The sequence below is a fragment of the Oncorhynchus keta genome, chromosome 16 (genome assembly GCF_023373465.1).
Source record: "Oncorhynchus keta strain PuntledgeMale-10-30-2019 chromosome 16, Oket_V2, whole genome shotgun sequence".
In the NCBI taxonomy this organism is placed as follows: Eukaryota; Metazoa; Chordata; class Actinopteri; order Salmoniformes; family Salmonidae; genus Oncorhynchus; species Oncorhynchus keta.
Window position 1 is genome coordinate 1,397,463 of NC_068436.1, and position 20,889 is coordinate 1,418,351.

The 20,889-nt window shown below is 40.7% G+C and overlaps 3 protein-coding genes across 4 annotated transcripts; all 3 read right to left on the minus strand.

Annotated features, from left to right (window-relative positions):
• Positions 1-50: 50 nt before the first annotated feature.
• On the minus strand, positions 51-3,042 carry odam (odontogenic, ameloblast associated). 2 transcript variants are annotated; one of them, XM_035789066.2, is made up of 11 exons: positions 2,909-3,042; positions 2,705-2,770; positions 2,567-2,611; positions 2,378-2,437; positions 1,846-2,079; positions 1,515-1,577; positions 1,100-1,216; positions 727-756; positions 519-602; positions 297-361; positions 51-159 (listed from the first exon to the last, which is right to left on the minus strand). In XM_035789066.2, the coding sequence occupies exons 2-10, from the start codon at positions 2,762-2,764 to the stop codon at positions 326-328; spliced, it is 729 nt and encodes a 242-aa protein (XP_035644959.1). In that variant the 5' UTR covers positions 2,765-2,770; positions 2,909-3,042; the 3' UTR covers positions 51-159; positions 297-325. The 2 variants fall into 2 exon arrangements, with proteins under 2 accessions (XP_035644959.1, XP_035644960.1); XM_035789067.2 differs by having other exon boundaries at positions 53-159; positions 727-753.
• A 3,378-nt stretch (positions 3,043-6,420) lies between these two features.
• Positions 6,421-9,446, minus strand: scpp9 (secretory calcium-binding phosphoprotein 9). The gene is made up of 10 exons (XM_035789538.2): positions 9,390-9,446; positions 9,190-9,242; positions 9,064-9,078; positions 8,784-8,915; positions 8,389-8,535; positions 8,134-8,196; positions 7,710-7,799; positions 7,532-7,582; positions 7,345-7,432; positions 6,421-7,247 (listed from the first exon to the last, which is right to left on the minus strand). The coding sequence occupies exons 2-9, from the start codon at positions 9,232-9,234 to the stop codon at positions 7,370-7,372; spliced, it is 606 nt and encodes a 201-aa protein (XP_035645431.1). The 5' UTR covers positions 9,235-9,242; positions 9,390-9,446; the 3' UTR covers positions 6,421-7,247; positions 7,345-7,369.
• A 3,560-nt stretch (positions 9,447-13,006) lies between these two features.
• Positions 13,007-20,446, minus strand: LOC118395336 (uncharacterized). Its single transcript, XM_035789070.2, has 9 exons — positions 20,373-20,446; positions 20,156-20,209; positions 19,838-19,873; positions 19,470-19,577; positions 18,145-18,324; positions 17,955-18,026; positions 17,726-17,800; positions 17,202-17,255; positions 13,007-13,521 (listed from the first exon to the last, which is right to left on the minus strand). The coding sequence occupies exons 2-9, from the start codon at positions 20,198-20,200 to the stop codon at positions 13,462-13,464; spliced, it is 630 nt and encodes a 209-aa protein (XP_035644963.1). The 5' UTR covers positions 20,201-20,209; positions 20,373-20,446; the 3' UTR covers positions 13,007-13,461.
• Between the last annotated feature and the right edge of the window lie 443 nt (positions 20,447-20,889).

The window sequence follows — 20,889 nt, forward strand, 5'->3', positions numbered from 1 at the left end:
CTAAGAACTCTTGTTTTTGTGTGCATACAAAGTACAATTGACAACTGTGATTTTGCTTGATAATGGATTTATTTGACAATAGAAAATGTATCGTATTGTAACGGACAACATATCTTATATTAATATAGGAGTGGGAATGTGAGATTGATGTGCCGATCCCTGAAAATGAAACAAAAAAATAAACACTTAAATGGAAGTACAGTATACTACTGATATGAATACATTTCAGGTGTTCAGTTGAAGAAATGTTTCCTTCCCATAATAAAAACCTAGAAATGGCCCTAATGTTACCCTACCTCAATTTAATTTGACCCCACATGCAATTCTATGGCTCAAACAGGAAAGGGAAGTTGGGACGACCCTGTAAAAAAAAAAAAATTCAGGATGACATTATCACAAGTACAACATATGTTTCATATCACTTACTAAAATCTATATATACAATGTATACATACTATAATATATTATATATTATATTGACATTGTTATAGTCATAGTAAAAGAAGTAGAGGTCATACCTCATCTACGCCAGGGTCAACTGTGTCTCCACGGTGATCTGGTGGAGGGTTGGCAGCCTCTGTCTGGAATCCTTTAGGCCATGTCTATCAACAACACAAAAATACACTTAGATATCACACAGCTCAGTCTACATCAACAGCCCTCACATAGAGGACACATTAATGTTATCCATATATGATTCAGACACAGTAGTAAGTGCTTACTTACCTTTCCTGGTGCCTGAGGTTGGGCAGCCTGCTGCAATTTTGAGAGGGTAATAATAATTATTAAGATACTCTGTCTGGCCTGTTGAATTTTTGAATTATAAAATTATTGTTAGTTTAAAATGAAACTAAAATCATGAAATTATGACATACTATCTATCGGTTCATTGTCTCTAATTTCCTTTCTGTTGAGAATATTTCACTGCACTTTAAACTGCCGCATTCAAATGTTTTATTCTCCTGGAGCCGCAATGCTTATACATAGGTTTCATTGAAATTAATAGGAGCGTCTCACACTCTGCAAAAGTCACTCGTCTAGTGTAACAGGCCTGTATGAGGGGAAGGGAGAGCACATCCATGTAATGACCCCTCCTCACCTGTAGTGGGAGCTGTGGTTTCTGAGGGGTCTTCTCCAGGTTCAGCTGGTTCTGCCCATTGTTCTGGTTAGGCTGGGGGTAGTTGGGGTAACCGTAAGACATGTAGTAGGGGTAGCCCTAGGGAAGATACACTTGTGAAGGTTAAGAGTCTTAAAGGATCAAAAAGTGTGATGATGATATGTTTGATATGCAAAACACATCAGGATCACACATTTAGCTTTTTAGTGCTCTATCTTGAAAACTTTACTGTTGACATGCCCAATTTGTGGGGACCATATCAACAGAAAATGCAACACAGAAATGGAGGGTAAAGTGATCCTTTAGTCTGAATAAAGAGTGTATATAATCTCTCACAGTGAATACAAGATGCACCTTGAGGAACAAATCACATTGAAAGAGGGAAACTCCACTGTACCTGCATTCTTGGTTGCTGGGGAAATGAAAATGATGGGTAGTATTGAGGAAACTGGGGAACCCCCTTCAGGATAATAGAAAATAAATACAACTTCAACAAATACTGGAAAGACTTAGTAGTGGATTACCTGACACATGGAATTTCATTGAATTACATTGAATTTGTATAAAAACATAGACAAAGTGACTTCAGGAAAAAATATGTGTATTCATTAGTAGAGGCTGGGAAGCCTTTTGTCATTGTTATCCATCAAAACCATTGGTATTTCAATAAATTTGTGTGAAAACATACATAGACCAACTAACTGATCTGAAATGGTACAGTAGCCTACCTGTGCAGGGTTTTGTGGTTGCTGGGGGTTATTGGGGTTGTTGGGGTCCTGGGGGGCCCCAGGCTGCTCCTGTTGGGCATTAGCGTACAGTATGGGGGGCAGCTGGTTCCCCTGTGTAGGGAACATCATCTGGGGGCCGAAAGGGCCTCCCACCTGGGGGTTAAAGTTCACCATCTGGGGGAGACCAAGTTCAGGCTGCTGCTGGATCACGTACTGGGGCATGAATGGAGACGCCTGAACAAACAAGGTTGGGTAAAAGATCTGTCTCTGACCTCAGATCATTTCAAAGCTTTGCGGGCCGAAGTTGTGACGAGCAATTGAATGAACAATTCGGTTGATGTGCCAAAGCTGAAAATATGTGTAGTTAAAGGTAAAGTGGGAATGGAAGCTGCTCACTGGAGACCATTTTGAACTATTATGCTGTCTGCAAATGTGGCTAATGATATCAATCTTCTTTACTACAGAATGCCTATAGCATTATCATGGCGAATGATTTCTACCTCGATTGCGTTAGATTGGATTGGTTCAGTACCTGCATTTGTGTTTGCCCAAAGCCTACACCTGTCAGGGTCAGTCCATTCAACCGGAGGATCTGTAAAGGATGGGTGAGCAGTCAGAAAATGTTTCTAACAACCGTTACTCCACATTGCATTGTATTTTACTGCACATCAATTTGAAAGCAAAATCACAAACAACAAATGCAATGTCAAATTCAATGTACCTCATTGCTGTTACTTGCGAGGATTCCAATTTGCTGTTGGTATATCTTTAAAAAAGCAACAAAAAACAGTTTGTTGTGATTCATTTTGAAGTGTAGCGCTATAAATGAAGGAATATTCAAGTAACGTGTGAAACTCACAGGAAGTGAAAGGCTAGCACCCAAAAGGCAGACCAAAACAGTTACAGTCTGCGGCTTCATGATATCCTACAATGAAGACAGAACAAATGTAGTTCATATCTGACATCTCAATTCCATCTTGAGCATGTTGTATGTGATGCATACTTATTTTTTAAAACTATTTTTGATGATACAAAAGCAAGTCATAGCCCATGACAGTATTACCTTATCAGAGAACGTCAGCTTCAGCCTATCTTCTTTCTTTCCAGTGTGTTCTTTATTTCTCTGTCCAGGCTACTGTGTCTCTCCTACTTTTAAACTATCTCTGTCTTCCCACTTGAGCTGTCATGTCCCAGACACACACAGACTATGGTCAATATGACGCACAGGCTCTTTGAGATGACATCACTCTCAGACTCAGACAGTTACGGTGCAGATATATGCAGCTGTATCATTATGGACTGACCATAAGTCAAAATGAATCTCATGCCTGGACATTATCTATCGTGTCATACACCAATTCTAATGTTATTGTCTAATATTTTGACTCTACAGTATATGACACAAAGTAGGTGGATGAAAGGTGGATACCAGTCAACCCCTGTCCCATTATTTCAATGGGTATTCTGCCCCTACAGTATGTTCACAATATATAGAACATCTCCTATTATACATCACTTTCCCTATATTGAACCTGGAACTCGATGCCCCTGATGCCCATGAGTCTGCGTTATTTGTAAACCTTTCATAGAGACCTGTGATTATAATATGCGTCACTACAAGAGAGTTTGCTGCAGGTGGTTAAGAGTTTTCAGACAGACGATTAGTCTATGGACTGGTGTGGGGTTGGCATGTGTAAATGTAAGTCTTTTGATTGACATTATCAGTGTTTATTATGTCCTATAAATAAGGTATTATAGGCAGGTAGCTGTAAGGTTGCTGGTTCAAATCCCAATGGTTACTGAACTGACAACAGGAGGGCTGCTGGTTTAGATCCTAACCGCCATCATTTGGTTTTAGGATAAAACCATTTGTAAAAAAAAATGTAAGAAACATTTGCATACTCTTATGATATTATATTACATAATTATATTCTGAAAGAGATTGAGGAAGAGTGAGAAGTGCAATCTACAGTAGAAACATTTCCTCTGTTCTTCATCAGACCAGTTTCAAAAGGGGGCTTTGGGCACTCAGTTGAAACTTGTGCCCCCTCAGTTTTAGTCCTATCTCCCTATATAAAAATAGCAAAAAAGTTTAAATGATTGATTGAGAGACAGGTTGGTGCCAAATCTGTATCTCCGCTGTGCTGTGTCAGCAGAATCGACAGAGAGCACAGGATGTGTGTGGGGGGGGGGGGGTTGGGTTTCCATAAAAATCTTGGGAAAAACACTTCTCATCTGTGATAGGCTAATTTAATAATATGGTACACTTCTACCTGTAATATTTGATTTTGATTTATAAGGATGGGGTCAAGTTTACCATTGAAGCTGCTTCACTCAACTCTGCCTCACACCACACCACTACAGAGTTTAGTTAGCTTCTTAGCTAGCTGTAAAAAAAAACATTATTGTTATTAGCCTTAGCCTTTTTAGCTTGGTCGAACCAGCTAATCTGCCACTGCCACGATTTATATCAAAAATTGGCTTTGCCAAAGTACCCAAACAAAGATAAAAGGAGTGTGATGATCAGCAGCTGCAGCATCAAACCACAGAGGTCACCACCAAGCCCAGCAGCGATGATGCTGCCGAGCTCCAGCTAGCTTTGCGTGCAGAGCCTATCCACCATTCCACAAACTCCACAGTCCCCTCCACCTCCGACTGTTCCTGACGATCTTGGAACAGAGGAGCCAGCCCAGGTTAATCTAGAATACTACCCTAGCCGCAGGTTTTCTGTCCAAAAACATTCATTTAACAGCGTCTGGTTCATAGGAAGAGTGTCTGGAATACTGGGTTACTGCAGAATTCAATATAATTCCAATGCAAGAACCCAAATGATGCTCCTGGGTGTAGTTACATATCAGTGTGTTTCATAATAAACATTATATTATGGTTTTCTTGGTAGCCTATTGGTTTTTGTTCTTGTAAATGGAACTGTGTGTATTGGAAACGTGTTTATGGTAGGCTGGCATTGCTTAATCGATTAAGCCCCTATGGGGCGGCAGGGTAGCCTAGTGGTTAGAGCGTTGGACTAGTTGCAAGTTCAAATCCTCGAGCTGACAAGGTTCAAATCTGTTGTTCTGCTCCTGAACAGGCAGTTAACCCACTGTTCCTAGGCCATCATTGAAAATAAGAATTTGTTCTTAACTGACTTGCCTAGTTAAATAAAGGTCAAGTAAAAATAAAATTAAAAAGTGGGTTGAATTTAATCCACTGAAGTGTTTTGTGCCATATCACAACGTGTTGCTGTACTCCTGAGCAGCATGATTTTCCATGTCTTTATGTTTGGCAAGACAGCTCTGCATGGCTGCTTCTCACTGTAGTAGGTTGTAGTCTATATTTTGGTTATTTGGATCTCCATTGGGCTTTTATTTATGGTGTTTGTTTACTGTTAATGTAACTAGCTGAAATATAGATTTTGTCATGCCTTTATTGATCTGATATTTTGCATTCTAGGCCTACATGGTAGCACTGTTCTATTCACATTAATTTGTTCGCATTCGCAGCTGTGTTGGTATTCTAAGCCAAACTGCTATTAAAACCTTTTGGGGATCGGTGTCCCTTCCACGGGACGGTTGAGTTAAAGACTAATGCGATTAGCATGAGGCTGAGTTAAAGGCTAATACGATTAGCATGAGGTTGAGTTAAAGGCTAATGCGATTAGCATGAGGTTGAGTTAAAGGCTAATGCGATTAGCATGAGGTTGAGTTAAAGGCTAATGCGATTAGCATGAGGTTGAGTTAAAGGCTAATGCGATTAGAAACATGTAAGAAACAAGACAATTTCCCAGGACATATACATATCTGATATTGGCAGAAAGCTTAAATTCTTGTTAATCTAACTGCACTGTCCAATTTACAGTAACTATTGCAGTGAAATAATACCATGCTGTTGTTTGAGGAGAGTGCACCATTTTGAACATGAAAAGTTATTAATAACCAAATTAGGCACATTTGGGCAGTCTTGATACAACGTACACTGGCCAACATCGAAATTGCACCTGGGCTGGAATCATACATTATGACCTTTCTCTTGCATTTCAAAGATGATGGTACAAAAAAAATACAAAAGAACAGTTGGTTTTTTCTTTGTATTATCTTTTTCCAGATCTATTCTGTTATATCCTCCTTTCACATTTCCACAAACTTCGAAGTGTTTCCTTTCAAATGGTATCAATAATATGCATATCCTTGCTCCAGGGCCTGCGCTACAGGCAGTTAGATTTGGGTATATAATTTTAGGCTAAAAAAAAATCATTTAAAGGGGCGGATTCTTTTAACTATTTTTGTTTGCCTGCATAAATAACTAGGTTACTTCTTTCAGCATTTAGTTTGCATTATTATAAGACAGATAGACATGCACATTCACATAGGTTGTTTGTAATAGGTGAATTACCCTATCTATCTTGTAGCTTAGATTCATTACCAAAATGTCAATGCTTTGGTGAGTAGGGTGCAGTCCATTGTATTGATACAGTGCAGCGGAGATTGGCTACAGATTTCTTGCCAACCTGTCACTTCAAAAAGCACTCAATCAATAGTCTCGGAGTCTTGGCATTTGAACTTTATGTTTATTGTGGTATAGAGTGATATACAATATAAGCAGAATTATAAGCAGAATTCAATATAATTCCAATGCAAGAATCCCCCAAAATGTTGCTTCCGAACCGATTTAAACTGCCCCCTTAGTCACTTTTTCATGGCGCTGGGTCTGTTCATCCTTTAGCCCTGCAGTCACTTGAAGCCTGTCGATGTGCTTCTTCACCAACAGTGTCTTTACTTTCTCAGGTCCTCACAAATTCTTAAAGGGATGGCTTCCTGGACAGAATTTCAACCTAGTCCTGGACTGAAATGCATGCTCAATGGAGATGCTCCATTGAAAGTGCTTCTTATGGACTAAACTTAATCTGAGTCTAGTAATCTGGGCTCATAATATTTTAGATACTCAAATTAATTTAATTCTGCCCCTAGATGGCGAAATTGGGGCAATATGCCATACATTTGCATGACAAATGTAGGAAGGGCCAAAAATCAACCCCCATTTCAAACCAAACAAACAAACAATTTTAATGAAGGCTAATAGTCATGTTTATTGAAATTTCAAGAAGAAACATAGACATAGCAAATAAGATCTGCATGTATACAATGTTAGAAGACATTATACGTTTACATTTTAGTAATTTAGCAAACGCTCTTATCCAGAGCAATTAACATGAGCAATTAGGGTTAAATGCCTTGCTCAAGGGCACATCAACCAATTTTTCACCTAGTTGGCTCAGGGATTCGAACCAGCAACCTTTCGGTTAATGGCCCAAAGCTCTTAACCGCTAGCGTATCTGATATGATTAACTTAAAGTGCTGTGGACGACTTGGTGAAATTCCCCTGTGTCCATGTTCTACAGCAGACACCTGTAAATAAATCACCCAAGATACGTTTTGCTTATTAATTTTTTCAATAATGGGATATTGTATAAACCACAAATAGCATTTGTATTTTGATGTATACCTTGTTCCTCTCAAATTTGTCGACTCTAAACTGGAATATTGTCTGAACAAGTAGTTGGGGGCGGAGTTGTGGTTGTCTCAGTTGAAATCTGAATGAGAAAAGGAAAGGGAAAGGGGATACCTAATCAGTTGTCCAACTGAATGTATTCAACTGGAATGTATCAGATTAAATGTGCATTATTCTGTACCTGAATGTCCAAATCAGGTTTCATGGTGTGAGCCCTCCTCATCAGAAAGCGCTAAAAGGTGAAAATTGTATGAACATATGCACATTAACTAGATTCATTTTCTTACACAGAGTCAATTACAGATTGAAATACACTATTGACCATGAGCCACATGTACAGTCAGCGACCATTACTGTACCTTGAATCTTCTCACGGGCTCTGCTTGTGGAGGACCCTGCTGTGGCTGCTGCTGTTGCATCATGGGAATCCCACCTGCACCTTGGACTCCCTAACCAGAAGGAAGATTTATTATTATATTATTATTTATTATAAAATGTAAATGATGGAGTAGTCTAAATGTATTCATGATTTGTGCGTGTCTATATTTTCCTGGTATGTAATACACTCTCGCCCTCATGTTGGAAACTCAGGGCCTCCAAGTTCAAATTAACGTTAAAGTTATCTGCTTAGAGATTCATATTGGTGAATGCTGATACCTCCCCAGTAGGAAACTCGCATTCCGACTCTTCCGCCTAGGTTAGCAAGTTGGAAATGTCAGCGTTTCCGAGTTTCCAACATTAAGTGAACTCAGAATATGTTTGAGTACATAGAGTTGTCTATACCATGACTTGCTGTTGTGGAGGATTCATTCCTGTCATTTGAGGCACACCCATGTAGTAAGGCAGCTGTTCATGGGAGAACAAACATTTTAATTACTGCAAAGCATTTCCAAATTGTTTCTTCTCTTATAATACTATAATAAACATCCTGTTTTTCAAAGTTGTACCCCAGGACAAGAATGTGTACAATCTATTTCCCAGAAAATTACATACATAGCAGAATAAGAAGTATGAAAGTCTATTTATTTTGAGTCATACCCCGTTAGCTGGTGGGGCAGGATACTGGTACTGTCCAGGGAAGTTAGGGAACAGTTGAGGCTGCAGCATCCCGACATTGGGAAAACCATAGGGACCATTGGGAACAGCTTGGGGTTGCATGACATACGTGGGGACACCTGGGACCATCTGTATGAATGAGGAGAGAAAGTCGTGCCAAATTATTCAGCACTTAGATAAAAATATAGTTTTCCCTCCCACATCATCTCTCCCTAATACACAATTGACTGTCTGTTTCATAAATGGTTATGTGAAATGATTTATAAAAAGGTGTATAAGTAGTTTAAAAACAGTGTATTCTTTGTTTATCCACCTGTTGTGAACAGTTACTGTATAATACATGAATGAAACTGCAAACAGGGATATTGATGACTGACCTGGGCAAACTGAGGCTGCCCAATCAACCCAGTGCCACCAGGGAGGACGCCAGTGTTCAGGCCCCCCACCACCAGTCCAGGGTTAACCCCAGACACAATTCCACCATTTAGACCTGCCAGCAGTCTCAGTTTCTGAGAAATGACAAAGATAGATTATGATATGACCTTGAATTCTATCAACAGCTTCTCCTGAAGTGTCCACTCATTCAATACTTCCCACAACCCTAAAAGCATTGGATTGGGTGAAGGATAAATATGTTTTTAGTGTCCAGTATCCTACCTTGCCAGCATTGACCTAAACAGATCATTGAGGGGGGAATAAAAGGAAAATTGTCATTAGAGTCATTTTGAATGCAAACATTTGATTTTATACATTGTTGTGTGATGAACATGTGATCATACTCACATTGAAGATGGTGGCCATGAAGGCTACAAAAATAAGAAGCTTCATTTTGCAATCTGGAATATTGACAGACAGACCACAAACGTGATTAGTGTTGCTAAACTACTGGGGCTACTGTACTAGGTACATTATCTAGATTATTTGCTGCTAACCAAATTCTTAAATAATATATCATGTTTGAATATGAAGGCAGAAATACAGACCTTGAAGTGGTGAAAATGGTTTTGCTTCAGGTGCTGTCCTCCAAGCAGTATTCTCAGTTGCCCTCTGACATTTGAACATAGCCTTTTATTGATGTTAGATCTTCTATAGCAACCAATTAGAACAGAGCTCAGAAATTAGAAATCTTCATGGTTGGTCACCTGATGCCCATAATAACAGGAGTTACCCAATTAAGATAAAGCCAAAGGCATTGTGTGGTTTTAGTCTTCAATGACTCCAATACCTGGTCCCCAAAATAAGACCATTGACCATTGTTCCAAATATTACTAAGTGACCACTAGTGACCGCAGTAGGACCACGAAAGGTCACAAACAGATTAAGCAACCAGGTTGTAATCATGGAGGCCCGTGAGCTGAGTAAAGAATTAAATCCATGTGGGTAAAGAATCTAAGAACGTAAATCAACATAATATGATTGTAGATTGCTTCTGAATACATGTAACTATTTTCACTATCACAATTGTTGTGGTTTTAACGAATGTACTCCTTAAGCAGGGTAAATGCATACGTATTGCTTCCTAAAGAGATTGTGAACAGACTTTTTAATTTTATTTTTATTTCACCTTTATTTAACCAGGTAGGCTAGTTGAGAACAAGTTCTCATTTGCTACTGCTAAACCTTAAACTGCCTATTTTCTTTCTCGTGCTGTAACAGCCCTACAAGTACGCACATGTTCACAGGACCCATGCTTAGCTATGACCCGTCTCCATTGTGGTTGGATGGGAATGGTGTCATGCAGCTCTTAGGTTGTCTGGGATTGGTGTACCCGACTACAGTATTACAGGTAAATACCACCTAGGTGAGTCTGCAGCTGTATTGGGATTATAGTATGTCATGTCGTTTGTGAAGTCTGAGACCAAATTGTTTTTTTTTTTAATGATATGTTACGACTAATGACTGATCCTTTTTGGTTATCCACACACACACACTGAAAAACAGTTCGACTATTGTCCAAAAATGTAAGGAAATATTGTATGATAAGTTTGTTTGTGTAAAATATTTCCCACACTATGGTTCACTCCATAGTCAACGTGGCCATTGTGTCTTGAACATCTTAGTGAAAATGTGAAACATCTTAGTGACATATTTGTGGGTTCATGAATGAATGGTCAGGGAAAGTTCATAATGCAGCATGTTTACTTCACTGTCGTAGGAAAGCATGTGCAGCTTGTTCATTCCATAGAGTAATAGTAATATACTTTTAAAAAAAAATTTCCCAAGGAGTTTTTATAGATATGCACTATTTAAGTGCCACAAAACTGTTTGAATCAGAGCACTCAAAACATACTGTGTGGAAATGCTTAGGAAGCGAGAGGGTGAAATTGGTTTAATCATACGATTCTGGAATCTATTCAAGCAAGGTATAAGGCCTTTAAGAAATGTAAGAACTCTCAAGAGAAATTTGATTTTCGCCTATATAAGCATCTCGTACTTTGGTTCACATTTTGTCATGAGGCTGAGAGAAAATGCTACATTTGTAAAGGTCATTTCCTGCAATTCTACACATTTGGCTATCATATGCTATCTGGGGTGCCCTGAATTTAATTTAATTGGAAATATAATTTTGCCCTGTACTTCTCCACCCATGCACTATAGTTAGGCCCCTATACAGGCTATTGATCATTTAATTGATCTCACAAAAAACATTGTAGGCAAACTGGATTTCCCGAGCCCAGCAGAGAACTGCACTTGGCTTGCATTTTATGAAGTGATCTCGACTAAGAAAAGGTTGGTGACCACTATTTTAGTCTATGTAGGCTATGACCTATTATTATGTGTATTAGCATACTGTTAGGCTATAATTTAAGTGTCCTTTGATGGTGTTAAATATACAGCATGCAACCTAATTCTAACCTGATCTACTTTGATTGGCCTCCGTGCCAGTAATGAACATTTACATCAGAAAAGCCTGGCCTCATTGGACCCCCCTTCGGGCCAATGACGTGTCTTTTGAAAGTCAACAGTCTAGTAAATACATTTCATTTATGCTATCGGAATCGTTTGGTTTTGTTTATGAAGGTCATACGTAGCATTAGAATACAAAATAAAATCGATTTGAAAGAAAACAATAGCATTTTCATTAGTTTATGTAATTTATGTAAAAGAAATAGGACTAAAACACCAGAATTCAAGTGTTAAAATCCATTAAATAAACACCATCACAAAGATAATTTATTATTCATTTGTTAAGGGCAGGTCTTAAAGGAATTAATTTATTTATTTTTAAAAAAACTGCTTATAACACAAATTCTGCTTGTGATATTAAGATACTAACAATGATAGTGTGTTAGATAGACTTATTTAGGAAAATTCAAGGACTTAAAAAATGGCAGAGTAATTAAAAAAGTTAATTTGCTTTGAGTCAATATGACGCTCTCGGCTCTCCTAGTGTTGAATGGTTACAGTTGTGGCCTCCTAGCCTGGCCTACTATCTCCTGGTCGCTGAGGCTAGCCTAGCCTATCCTAGCCTACTATCTCCTGGTCGCTGAGGCTAGCCTAGCCTATCCTAGCCTACTATCTCCTGGTCGCTGAGGCTAGCCTAGCCTATCCTAGCCTACTATCTCCTGGTCGCTGAGGCTAGCCTAGCCTATCCTAGCCTACTATCTCCTGGTCGCTGAGGCTAGCCTAGCCTATCCTAGCCTACTATCTCCTGGTCGCTGAGCTTAGCCTAGCCTAGTCTAGCTTGGTCTACTATCTCCTGGTCGCTGAGCTTAGCCTAGCCTAGTCTAGCTTGGTCTACTATCTCCTGGTCGCTGAGCTTAGCCTAGCCTAGTCTAGCTCGGTCTACTATCTCCTGGTCGCTGAGCCAGTGAGAGGTTGCCAAGCCTATTGTGATTATTACTGTTGCGTCAGGGCATTATGTTCTAGTCTCATAGACTATTAATTATAAGCCAATGGTTTGTTATGTGTAGGTCTATGTGTGTCGTATGTTAAATGCAACCGTCATGGGATTTACGTAAGCCTACAAGACTATTTGGTCTGTAATGCAAAATCACATGTTGGATGGTTTATTGTGTGTTCTTTTATGATAATTGAACCAACATTTTTGCTGGCACTGCAATCAACAGATTTCTGCCTACGCCACTGGTGTGATGACACGATATTTCATATAATGACACTCTTGTTGTGATATACATGTTCCAAAAAAGGGATAAATACTTTTATCAGAATTTCTCACACTGTATAGTTCTTGGTTGTAAGGGTCCACCTGACATTTTTAATACCCTTCTCGGTATAACTGAGCCATTGTCTGATCTATACAATACATTTCTATCTCTCTGAATGTTCTGTAAAGTTTTTACCCTCATCAACCAGGCGTTTATATTGCCAGGCGTGTGTTGTATGGGCTGTTGTGTTGTGTTGGCATTTAGTGAGAATTTACGGGGCTAAAAACACAAGTGGTGTTTCATTCAGCCATCTATGAGTTTCCTATCCAACACCAAATTAACAATACCTATCTAGATCTCTCCCATATTCCCAAGAAAGCAGTTGTTGTTTCTGGTCAGTGGTCAATTATGTGTGTAATTATCAATCACAATAGTTTAATAGAGAATGAATGGCAATTAGATTGCAGGACATGGAGAGATACAACTTTCAAAGATCGCCATCTGTTTAATCATTTATTCAAAGACATCAGCTGTGATAACGACATTTCCAGTACATCGGGAACGCCGTTACAAAACATGGAAATGGACACACAGTCGAGATACAGCCAGCCTGTTAATCTAGTTTTAGTTTTGCTCAAAGGAGACTGGAATTCCACTTTTCTTTCATAACGTTTATTCAGAGATAGATTTTGAAGTAAGAGGGGGAGACAAACAAGAGGGCAACACAACAAGTTGTAATGGCGCACCCGGGAATTGAACAACCTGCCAGTAGAGGTAATTTGTCATCTGGAATTGGCAATTTGATGAGATTCTGGTATTACAGTTTAAATACTTTGTTTTCGGTTGTAAGATTCTGGTAACTTTCACACTTTCCAGAAGTCCCAGTTACTAGAAATGTGCAACCCTAGTTAGAATGCTGTCCAGGTTTCAGAGGCTCAGCCTCACTTCAGCATTCACTGGTGTCAGAGCCGGAGGATTCTTCCACCTCCCCAGCAATCACCTTGGTCTGATGGGCAAAATGGAAACATGATAGAAGCATTATTAGCTGCTTTGTACATTTGTTATTGTTATCACAAGTGTCATATTAACAAAACATGTATAGCTACAACCTGAGTTTATTAGTGACGTATAGGATTTAAACGTATGTTTCATTAGAATGCATGTTTCATGAAGTACACATTGGGCAAGTAAGCCTTGTCTGAGCCGGAATGGCCCATAGGGGCAAGAGACTACACTATGTCCTGATTCTGTAGCATGAGGCAATTTGATGTATAAGACTCTAGTCATGTACAAACGCTATTTGTTGCAAGGCCTTGCCCCCAATACATTTCCTTAATGCTGAGTGTCAAGAAGAGAGGCACCAGGTCCAATTTTTAGAGTCTTTGGTCAAATCAAATCCAATATTATTGGTTTCTGGTTAGCAGATGTTAATGTGGTTGTAGTGAAATGCTTGTGCTTCTAGTTCCGACAGTGCAGTGATATCTAACAAGTAATCTAACAATTCCCCAACAACTACCTAATACACACAAATCTAAAAGGGTGAATGAGAATATGTACATATAAATATAAGGATGAGCGATGGCCGAGCGGTATCAGCAAGGTTCAGTAGATGGTATAAAATACAGTATATACATGTGATATGAGTGTAATGTAAGATATGTAAACATTATTAAAGTGGCATTATTTAAAGTGGCATTGTTTAAAGCGACTAGTGATCTATTTATTAAAGTGTCCAGTGATTGGGTATCAATGTAGGCAGCAGCCTCTCTGAGTTAATGATTGCTGTTTAGCAGTCTGATGGTCTTGAGATAGAAGCTGTTTTTCAATCTCTTGGTCCCAGCTTTGATGCACCTGTACTGACCTCGCCTTCTGGATAATAGCTGTGTGAACAGGCAGTGGCTCAGGTAGGTATTGTCCTTGATGATCTGGCCTTCCTGTGACATCGGGTGCTGTAGGTGTCATGGAGGGCAGGTAGTTTGACCCCGGTGATGCGTTGTGCAGACCGCACCACTCTCTGAACAGCCTTGTGGTTGAGGGTGGTTCAGTTGCCGTACCAGGCTGTGATACAGCCCGACAGGATGCTCTCCATTGTGCATCTGTAAAAGTTTGTCAGGGTTTTGGGTGACAAGCCACATTTCTTCAGCCTCCTGAGGTTGAAGAGGCACTGTTGCGCCTTCTTCCCCACACTGTCTTTGTGGGTGGACTATTTCAGTTTGTCTGTGATGTGTACGCCGAGGAAAGTAAAACTTTCCACCTTCTCCACTGCTGTCACTTCAATGTGGATAGGGGGGTGCTCCCTCTGCTGTTTGCTGAAGTCCACGATCATCTCCTTTGTTTTGTTGACATTGAGTGAGAGGTTGTTTTCCTGACACCACACTCCGAGGGCCCTCACCTCCTCCCTGTAGGCTGTCTTGTTGTTGTTGGTGATCAGGCCCACTACTGTTGTGTCGTTTGCAAACATGATGATTGAGTTGTAGGCGTGCATGGCCATGCAGTCGTGGGTGAACAGGGAGTACAGGAGAGGGCTGAGCACACACTCTTGTGGGGCCCCAAGTGTTGAGGGTCAGCAAAGTGGAGATGTTGTTTCCTATCTCCACCACCTGGTGGCAGCCCGTCGGAAAGTGCAGGACCCTGTTGCACAGGGCGGGGTTGAGCCCCAGTGCCTCCAGTTTGATGATGAGCTTGGAGGTATTCTTTTTGTCCAGATGGGATAGTGTGATGGCAATTGCGTCATCTGTGGAGCTGTTGACTCGGTATGCAAACTGAAGTGGGTCTAGGGTGGCTGGTAAGGTGTCGGTGATATGATCCTTGACTAGCCTCTCAAAGCACTTCATGATGGCAGAAGTAAGTGCTACTGGGTGATAGTAATTTAGTTCAGTTATCTTTGCCTTCTTGGGTACAGGAGCAATGGTAGCGATCTTGAAGCATGTGGGGAGAACAGACGGGGATAGGGAGCGATTGAATATGTCCTTAAGCACACCAGCCAGCAGGTCTGTGCATGCTCTGTGTTCACAGCTAGGGATGCTGTCTGGGCCAGCAGCCTTTCGAAGGGTTAACAAGTTGAAATGTTCTACTCACGTCAGCCACGGAGAAGGAGAGGGAGGGTGGACGCAGTCTTTTCTAGCGAGCCGCGATGGTGGCACTGTACATTCCTCAAAGCGGCCAAAGAATGTGTTTAGTTTGTCTGGAAGCGTGACATCGGTGACCGTGACGTGGCTGTTTTTGTTTTTGTAGTCCATCATTTCCTGTAGACCCTGCCACATACGCCTCATGTCTGAGCCATTTAATTGCGACTCCACCTTGTCCTTGTACCGGTTTTTCACTTGTTTGATTGGCTTGCGGAGGGAAAAACGACACTATTTAAATTCAGCCAAATTTCCAGACCTCTTTCCATGGTTAAATGCAGTGGATCGCGCTTTCAGTTTTGCACGAATGCCGCCATTTCTGGTTAGGGTAGGTTTTAATAGTCACAGTGGGTACAACATCTTCAATGCACTTCTTAATAAACACACTCACTAAGTCAGCATATAGGTCAATGTTGTTCTCTGAGGCTGACCGGAACATATTCCAGTCCGCGTGATCAAAACTATCGTAAAGCGTGGCTTCCAAATGGTCAGATCAGCGTTGAATGGTTCTCGTCACTGGTACATCCTGTTTGAGTTTCTGCCTATAAGACGGAACGAGCAAGATGGCGGTCGGATTTGCTGAAGGGAGGGCGAGGGAGGGCTTTGTATGTATCGTGGAAGTTAGAGTAGCAGTGATCGAGAGTATTAGCTCTGCAAGTCATACAATCAATATGCTGATAGAATTTAGGTAGCCTTGTTCTCAAATTTGATTTATCCCCAAGTACAATAAATGCAGATATATGATTTCCAGTTTACTTAGAGTCCAGTGAAGTTCCTTGAGGGCCGTCTTGTTGTTTACTTGAGGGGGAATGTACACAGCTGTGACTATAACTGACGAGAATTCTCTTGGTAGGTAAAATGGCCGCCATTTGATTGTAAGGAATTCTAGGTCGGGTGAGCAGAAGGACTTGAGTTCGAACCAAAGACAGTACAGTATAAAGATAGACAGATACTGCTTCTCCAATAGAAATCTCTGATCACACTTGTAGGCGATGTCATGGCGACATTGGCTAGCTAAACTCGTGCTCAGAAACACGTAATCGGGTCTAACAGCATTCTCGTGTCGAACTATGCATGTGCAGGCTGTCAAATCAAAGGCACTCCTTCGATATAAAGTTGTTTTTGACAAAAATGAAAATGTGTCTATTTGTCACTCCCGCAAGGTTGGAGTAATAATGTTCAATTACTTAAGAAATTGGCTCGGTTTTCATTTACATTTCGAGAAAATGTCAAATAAATGGACTTCTCTCTCATTGACTTCTCAAACCCCGGCTGGTCTGCTTGGTCTGTTTCGCAAGCGTTCCCGGATGTCTCTCGATGTTGCGCCTCTGGGTTTAGAAACGCTGTGCTCTAACCATAAGGCCACATGAGTTGTCTCATGTTTCATGAGAATGTGATTCAAATGTGAATAATGGATAAAGGTTCATTTGAGAGCTGCCTTGATAATATGGAAATGAGTCAAATGTACCTGTATTAGAGGGCAATTCTTTCAAATACATGATAAGGGCAATCCCACTGTCACAAATGAAGTGAAGAGGAGGAAGAAGAACTGAGAATATACCAGTGGAGTATCTGTTCTTGTTGATGTGGGCATTCCATGAAAAGGGACTGAATGCTGTGAAGGGGATTTAAAATGAGAGAGCAGGTGAAACTCTTACAAAGGTATATCAAGATGCATAATACGTTGCTTTGTGACTATGATGTAATCTGTGTAATCTACAGTTGCGAGCACTAAAATGTTTTTCAAATCTGGTGCCAAAGTACATGTTTTTGTGACAAACTACGACTATACTCATGCCAAACTATACTATTGGATACTAGAGTAGTTGTTCCTGCCAAAACCAGCACCTGAATCTACAGTAAGCGTGCTCCTGTGCACAGGGTTTTACATTTATGTATTGCTAGAATATTTTAGTGCCGTGTTGCACACGCTTGCATTGTGGCAATTGCTCTACTAATACCACAGAACAACCTAATCTCATTCACCGGATACCTCCGCCATCTGCGCTTTGCACAGTCAGCCTGGGGAACTTTTTAGTGCCCGCAACTTTATGACTAATGAGCAGAGGTGGCCCATCATGTTACCTTGACTCTAGCTTTTCTTGCCTTCCCTCCAGCTGCTGGCTGCTGAAGGTTGTTTCCTCCACCCACAGGAATAATCTGACAGGAGACGATGAAAAAGACAGAATCACCGCCATGGGTCATTGACATCAAAGTGTGAGCACCGTTAGATGGGATGTCATTTGGTGCGTTGAGATATCTACAAAAACATGAACATACAAGACATACTACTGATACAACAGTAATGATATACCTGCATCAACATTGGGGCCTGGGGGCCTCCGATGCCATTTGCCTGTGGCAGAACTGCAAATAATGGTACAACCTGCAAAGATATGTTTAAACAGTCACACTGTAACACTGATGATTTTCAATAGATTCTCCTGATATCTCTAGGCTTCTGGTAAGTGTTAGAGAAGCAAAGTTGGACAAAGGAGACAAACCCTATTGGCCAGTTGAGGAAGCTGTCCTTGTTGTAGTGGCACTCCATTGGCTGCTCCCGCCTGTCCTACAGGAAGTGCCCCACCCTGCTGAAGTGCACCAATGGGGACCAGCTGGGGCATGGCGGCCTGACCAAGTGCACCCGGTTGTTGAATAAGTAATGATCCACCAACTGGTATCACCTGTTTTGCCAATAAGAATAGTTTGGACCAGGTGAAACAGTTTACATTGGAAATATGACATGTTAGAGAGGTAGCCCATAGTACAAATGCTCTGGTTCAAAAGTTACTTTCTAAAATGCCTGTACTGCAGCACCCGTGCATCGTCTATATGACTCTCAAATCAAATCAAATGTTCAAATCAAATCACATTTCATTAGTTACATGCGCCAAATACAACAGGTACAACCTTACAGGGAAATGAGCCCATAACCAACGATGCAGTTTCAAATATATAAGAATAAGAAATAAAAGTAACAAGTAATTAAAGAGCAGCGGTAAATTAACAATAGCGAGACTATATACAGGGGGGGTACTGGTACAGAGTCAATGTGGAGACTATATACACGGGGGTACTGGTACAGAGTCAGTGTGGAGACTATATACAGGGGGGGTACTGGTACAGAGTCATTGTGGAGACTATATACAGGGGGTACTGGTACAGAGTCAGTGATGGGGCACTGGTTAGTTGAGGTAATATGTACATGAAGGTAGAGTTATTAGAGTGACTATGCATAGATGATAACAACAGAGAATGCAAATAGTCTGGGTAGCCATTTGATTAGGTGTTCAGGAGAATTATGGCTTGGGGTTAGAAGCTGTTTAGAAGCCTCTTGGACCTAGACTTGGCACTCCAGTACCACTTGTCGCGCGGTAGCAGAGAGAACAGTCTATGACTAGGGTGGCTGGAGTCTTTGACAATTTTTAGGGCCTTCCGATGACACCGCTTGGTATAGATGTCCTGGATGGCAGGAAGCTTGGCCCCAGTGATGTACTGGGCCATTAGCACTACCCACTACCCGCCTTGCGGTCGGAGGCTGAGCAGTTGACACACCAGGCAGTGATGCAACCAGATGCTCTCAATGGTGCAGCTGTAGAACCATTTGAGGATCTGAGGACCCATGACAAATCTTTTCAGTCTCCTGAGGGGGAATACGTTTTGTCATGCTCTCTTCACGACTGTCTTGGTGTGCTTGGACCATGTTAGTTTACTCTCTAGTAAGTTTGTTTGCAATCCCCTAACAAAAACCTATGTAATGAAATATATAGCTGATATTTCTGTGCTGCAGCGCAGGGACACTTTTGAACCCCCCACACTGTATACGTACCTGTGCCAGAAAGGGTTGCCCATTTAAGACAAGCCCATTCATAACCCCTGGTTTAACAGCGTTAACGACCATGCCTCCATTCACAACTCCTCCATTGCCACCACCAGCCTGGGAAGAGTAATGCACGTTATCCTATTACTTTTCCCATAATGCCTTAACTTCTCTCACTGAGTCATACTGTCCACACTATTTCTTTATGCCGTATATGTATTGAGACATTGCTATGTGTTATATTGTATGTATGTGTCTATAACATTATGGTAAAAGTGACTCTCAGCGATTGTAAAGAAGCTCAGAAAGTAAATGTATGTTAAGACGATTTTATCAACAATATCTTATTGTTAAGATGTTTAAGAAACACACAATACCTCACCACTACCTGAAGACTGTCCTCCAGCTTCCACCTATAAATGAAACCAGGAAAGCACAGTGGACGCTATTAGACCTGGGTTTCAAATTCTTTCAAAAATTATTTCAAATACTTTGTGCCTGTTTGAGCTTGCCTAGCTAAATTAAATGAGAAAAGTTCCAAAACTGGAAACCCTGAATCTGAAAGTGCCAAATCTGGCACTACTAACAAACTCAAGCAAACGCTCAAAGTATTTGAAAGGATTTCCAAGTATTTGAACCCAGGTCTGGACGCTGTAGTAGCTACAGTGTTGAATACATATTTAAATATGTCTTACCAGGAGAGACATTGTCTGAAAGACGATCCACAGCATGCAAAACATGTTGCTTTGCTTTACCATACAAAAAAGAAAGTCAGAACAGCATCTCATATAACCGATAGGAGCAATAACCCAGTGTCATGAATGTTCAATAAATACAAAACAAGTCCATGAAATTGGATTCAATTGCATGAAGGCTGTTCCATGATAATGGTTAAGTTGTCATCTGTCATACCTCTGTGAAGGACGGCCGTTTTTCAGCTCACAAAGACACTTCTGAAGATGACACGTTGTTTCTAGTTTCCCTCTTATAAAGAGCCCCTTCCTCCATGTCCACTGGTAACAGTCCAATCAGAATGCAGATCTAAATGTTGACCTCAACATGCACAGTCATCCTCCCCATCTTGACAGACCACACAATTGTGGCTTGTTGACCCAAAGAGGGCTTTATTCAAAATCACCTGCATTGCAAACACAAACCATGAATCTGAACCATATTATCATATTACGATTATGTCCTTATTATTATAAGCCTTTGTTGGATGAGTCAACTGTTTGCCTGTGGTGGCTGTGTAAAATAGATGCCTGTCATTATTGTCATGCAAACTAGAAAAGACAAAACGTCAACACTGACGTGGAAGTGACATCACCAACCACAATTTATTACAGTTACATCCCAATTATGTCATTGCACAGTACAAATGATCATATAAGAATATAAAGAAGGGTTGAGTGTATTTCAGTATAACCTA

Coding starts and splice junctions, on each gene's coding strand:
- odam (XM_035789066.2), bottom strand. CDS start 2,764: ATGAAGCCGCAGACTGTAACTGTTTTGGTCTGCCTTTTGGGTGCTAGC. Junction 2,612..2,704: donor GTGCTAGCCTTTCACTTCCT/GTGAGTTTCACA, acceptor GCTTTTTTAAAG/ATATACCAACAGCAAATTGG. Junction 1,217..1,514: donor CCCAGCAACCAAGAATGCAG/GTACAGTGGAGT, acceptor TATCTTCCCTAG/GGCTACCCCTACTACATGTC.
- scpp9 (XM_035789538.2), bottom strand. CDS start 9,234: ATGAAGCTTCTTATTTTTGTAGCCTTCATGGCCACCATCTTCAAT. Junction 7,583..7,709: donor AGCCCGTGAGAAGATTCAAG/GTACAGTAATGG, acceptor TTCACCTTTTAG/CGCTTTCTGATGAGGAGGGC. Junction 7,433..7,531: donor AACCTGATTTGGACATTCAG/GTACAGAATAAT, acceptor TTTCTCATTCAG/ATTTCAACTGAGACAACCAC.
- LOC118395336 (XM_035789070.2), bottom strand. CDS start 20,200: ATGTTTTGCATGCTGTGGATCGTCTTTCAGACAATGTCTCTCCTG. Junction 18,027..18,144: donor TTCCTCAACTGGCCAATAGG/GTTTGTCTCCTT, acceptor ATATCTTTGCAG/GTTGTACCATTATTTGCAGT. Junction 13,522..17,201: donor CAAGAACAGATACTCCACTG/GTATATTCTCAG, acceptor TTTGCCCATCAG/ACCAAGGTGATTGCTGGGGA.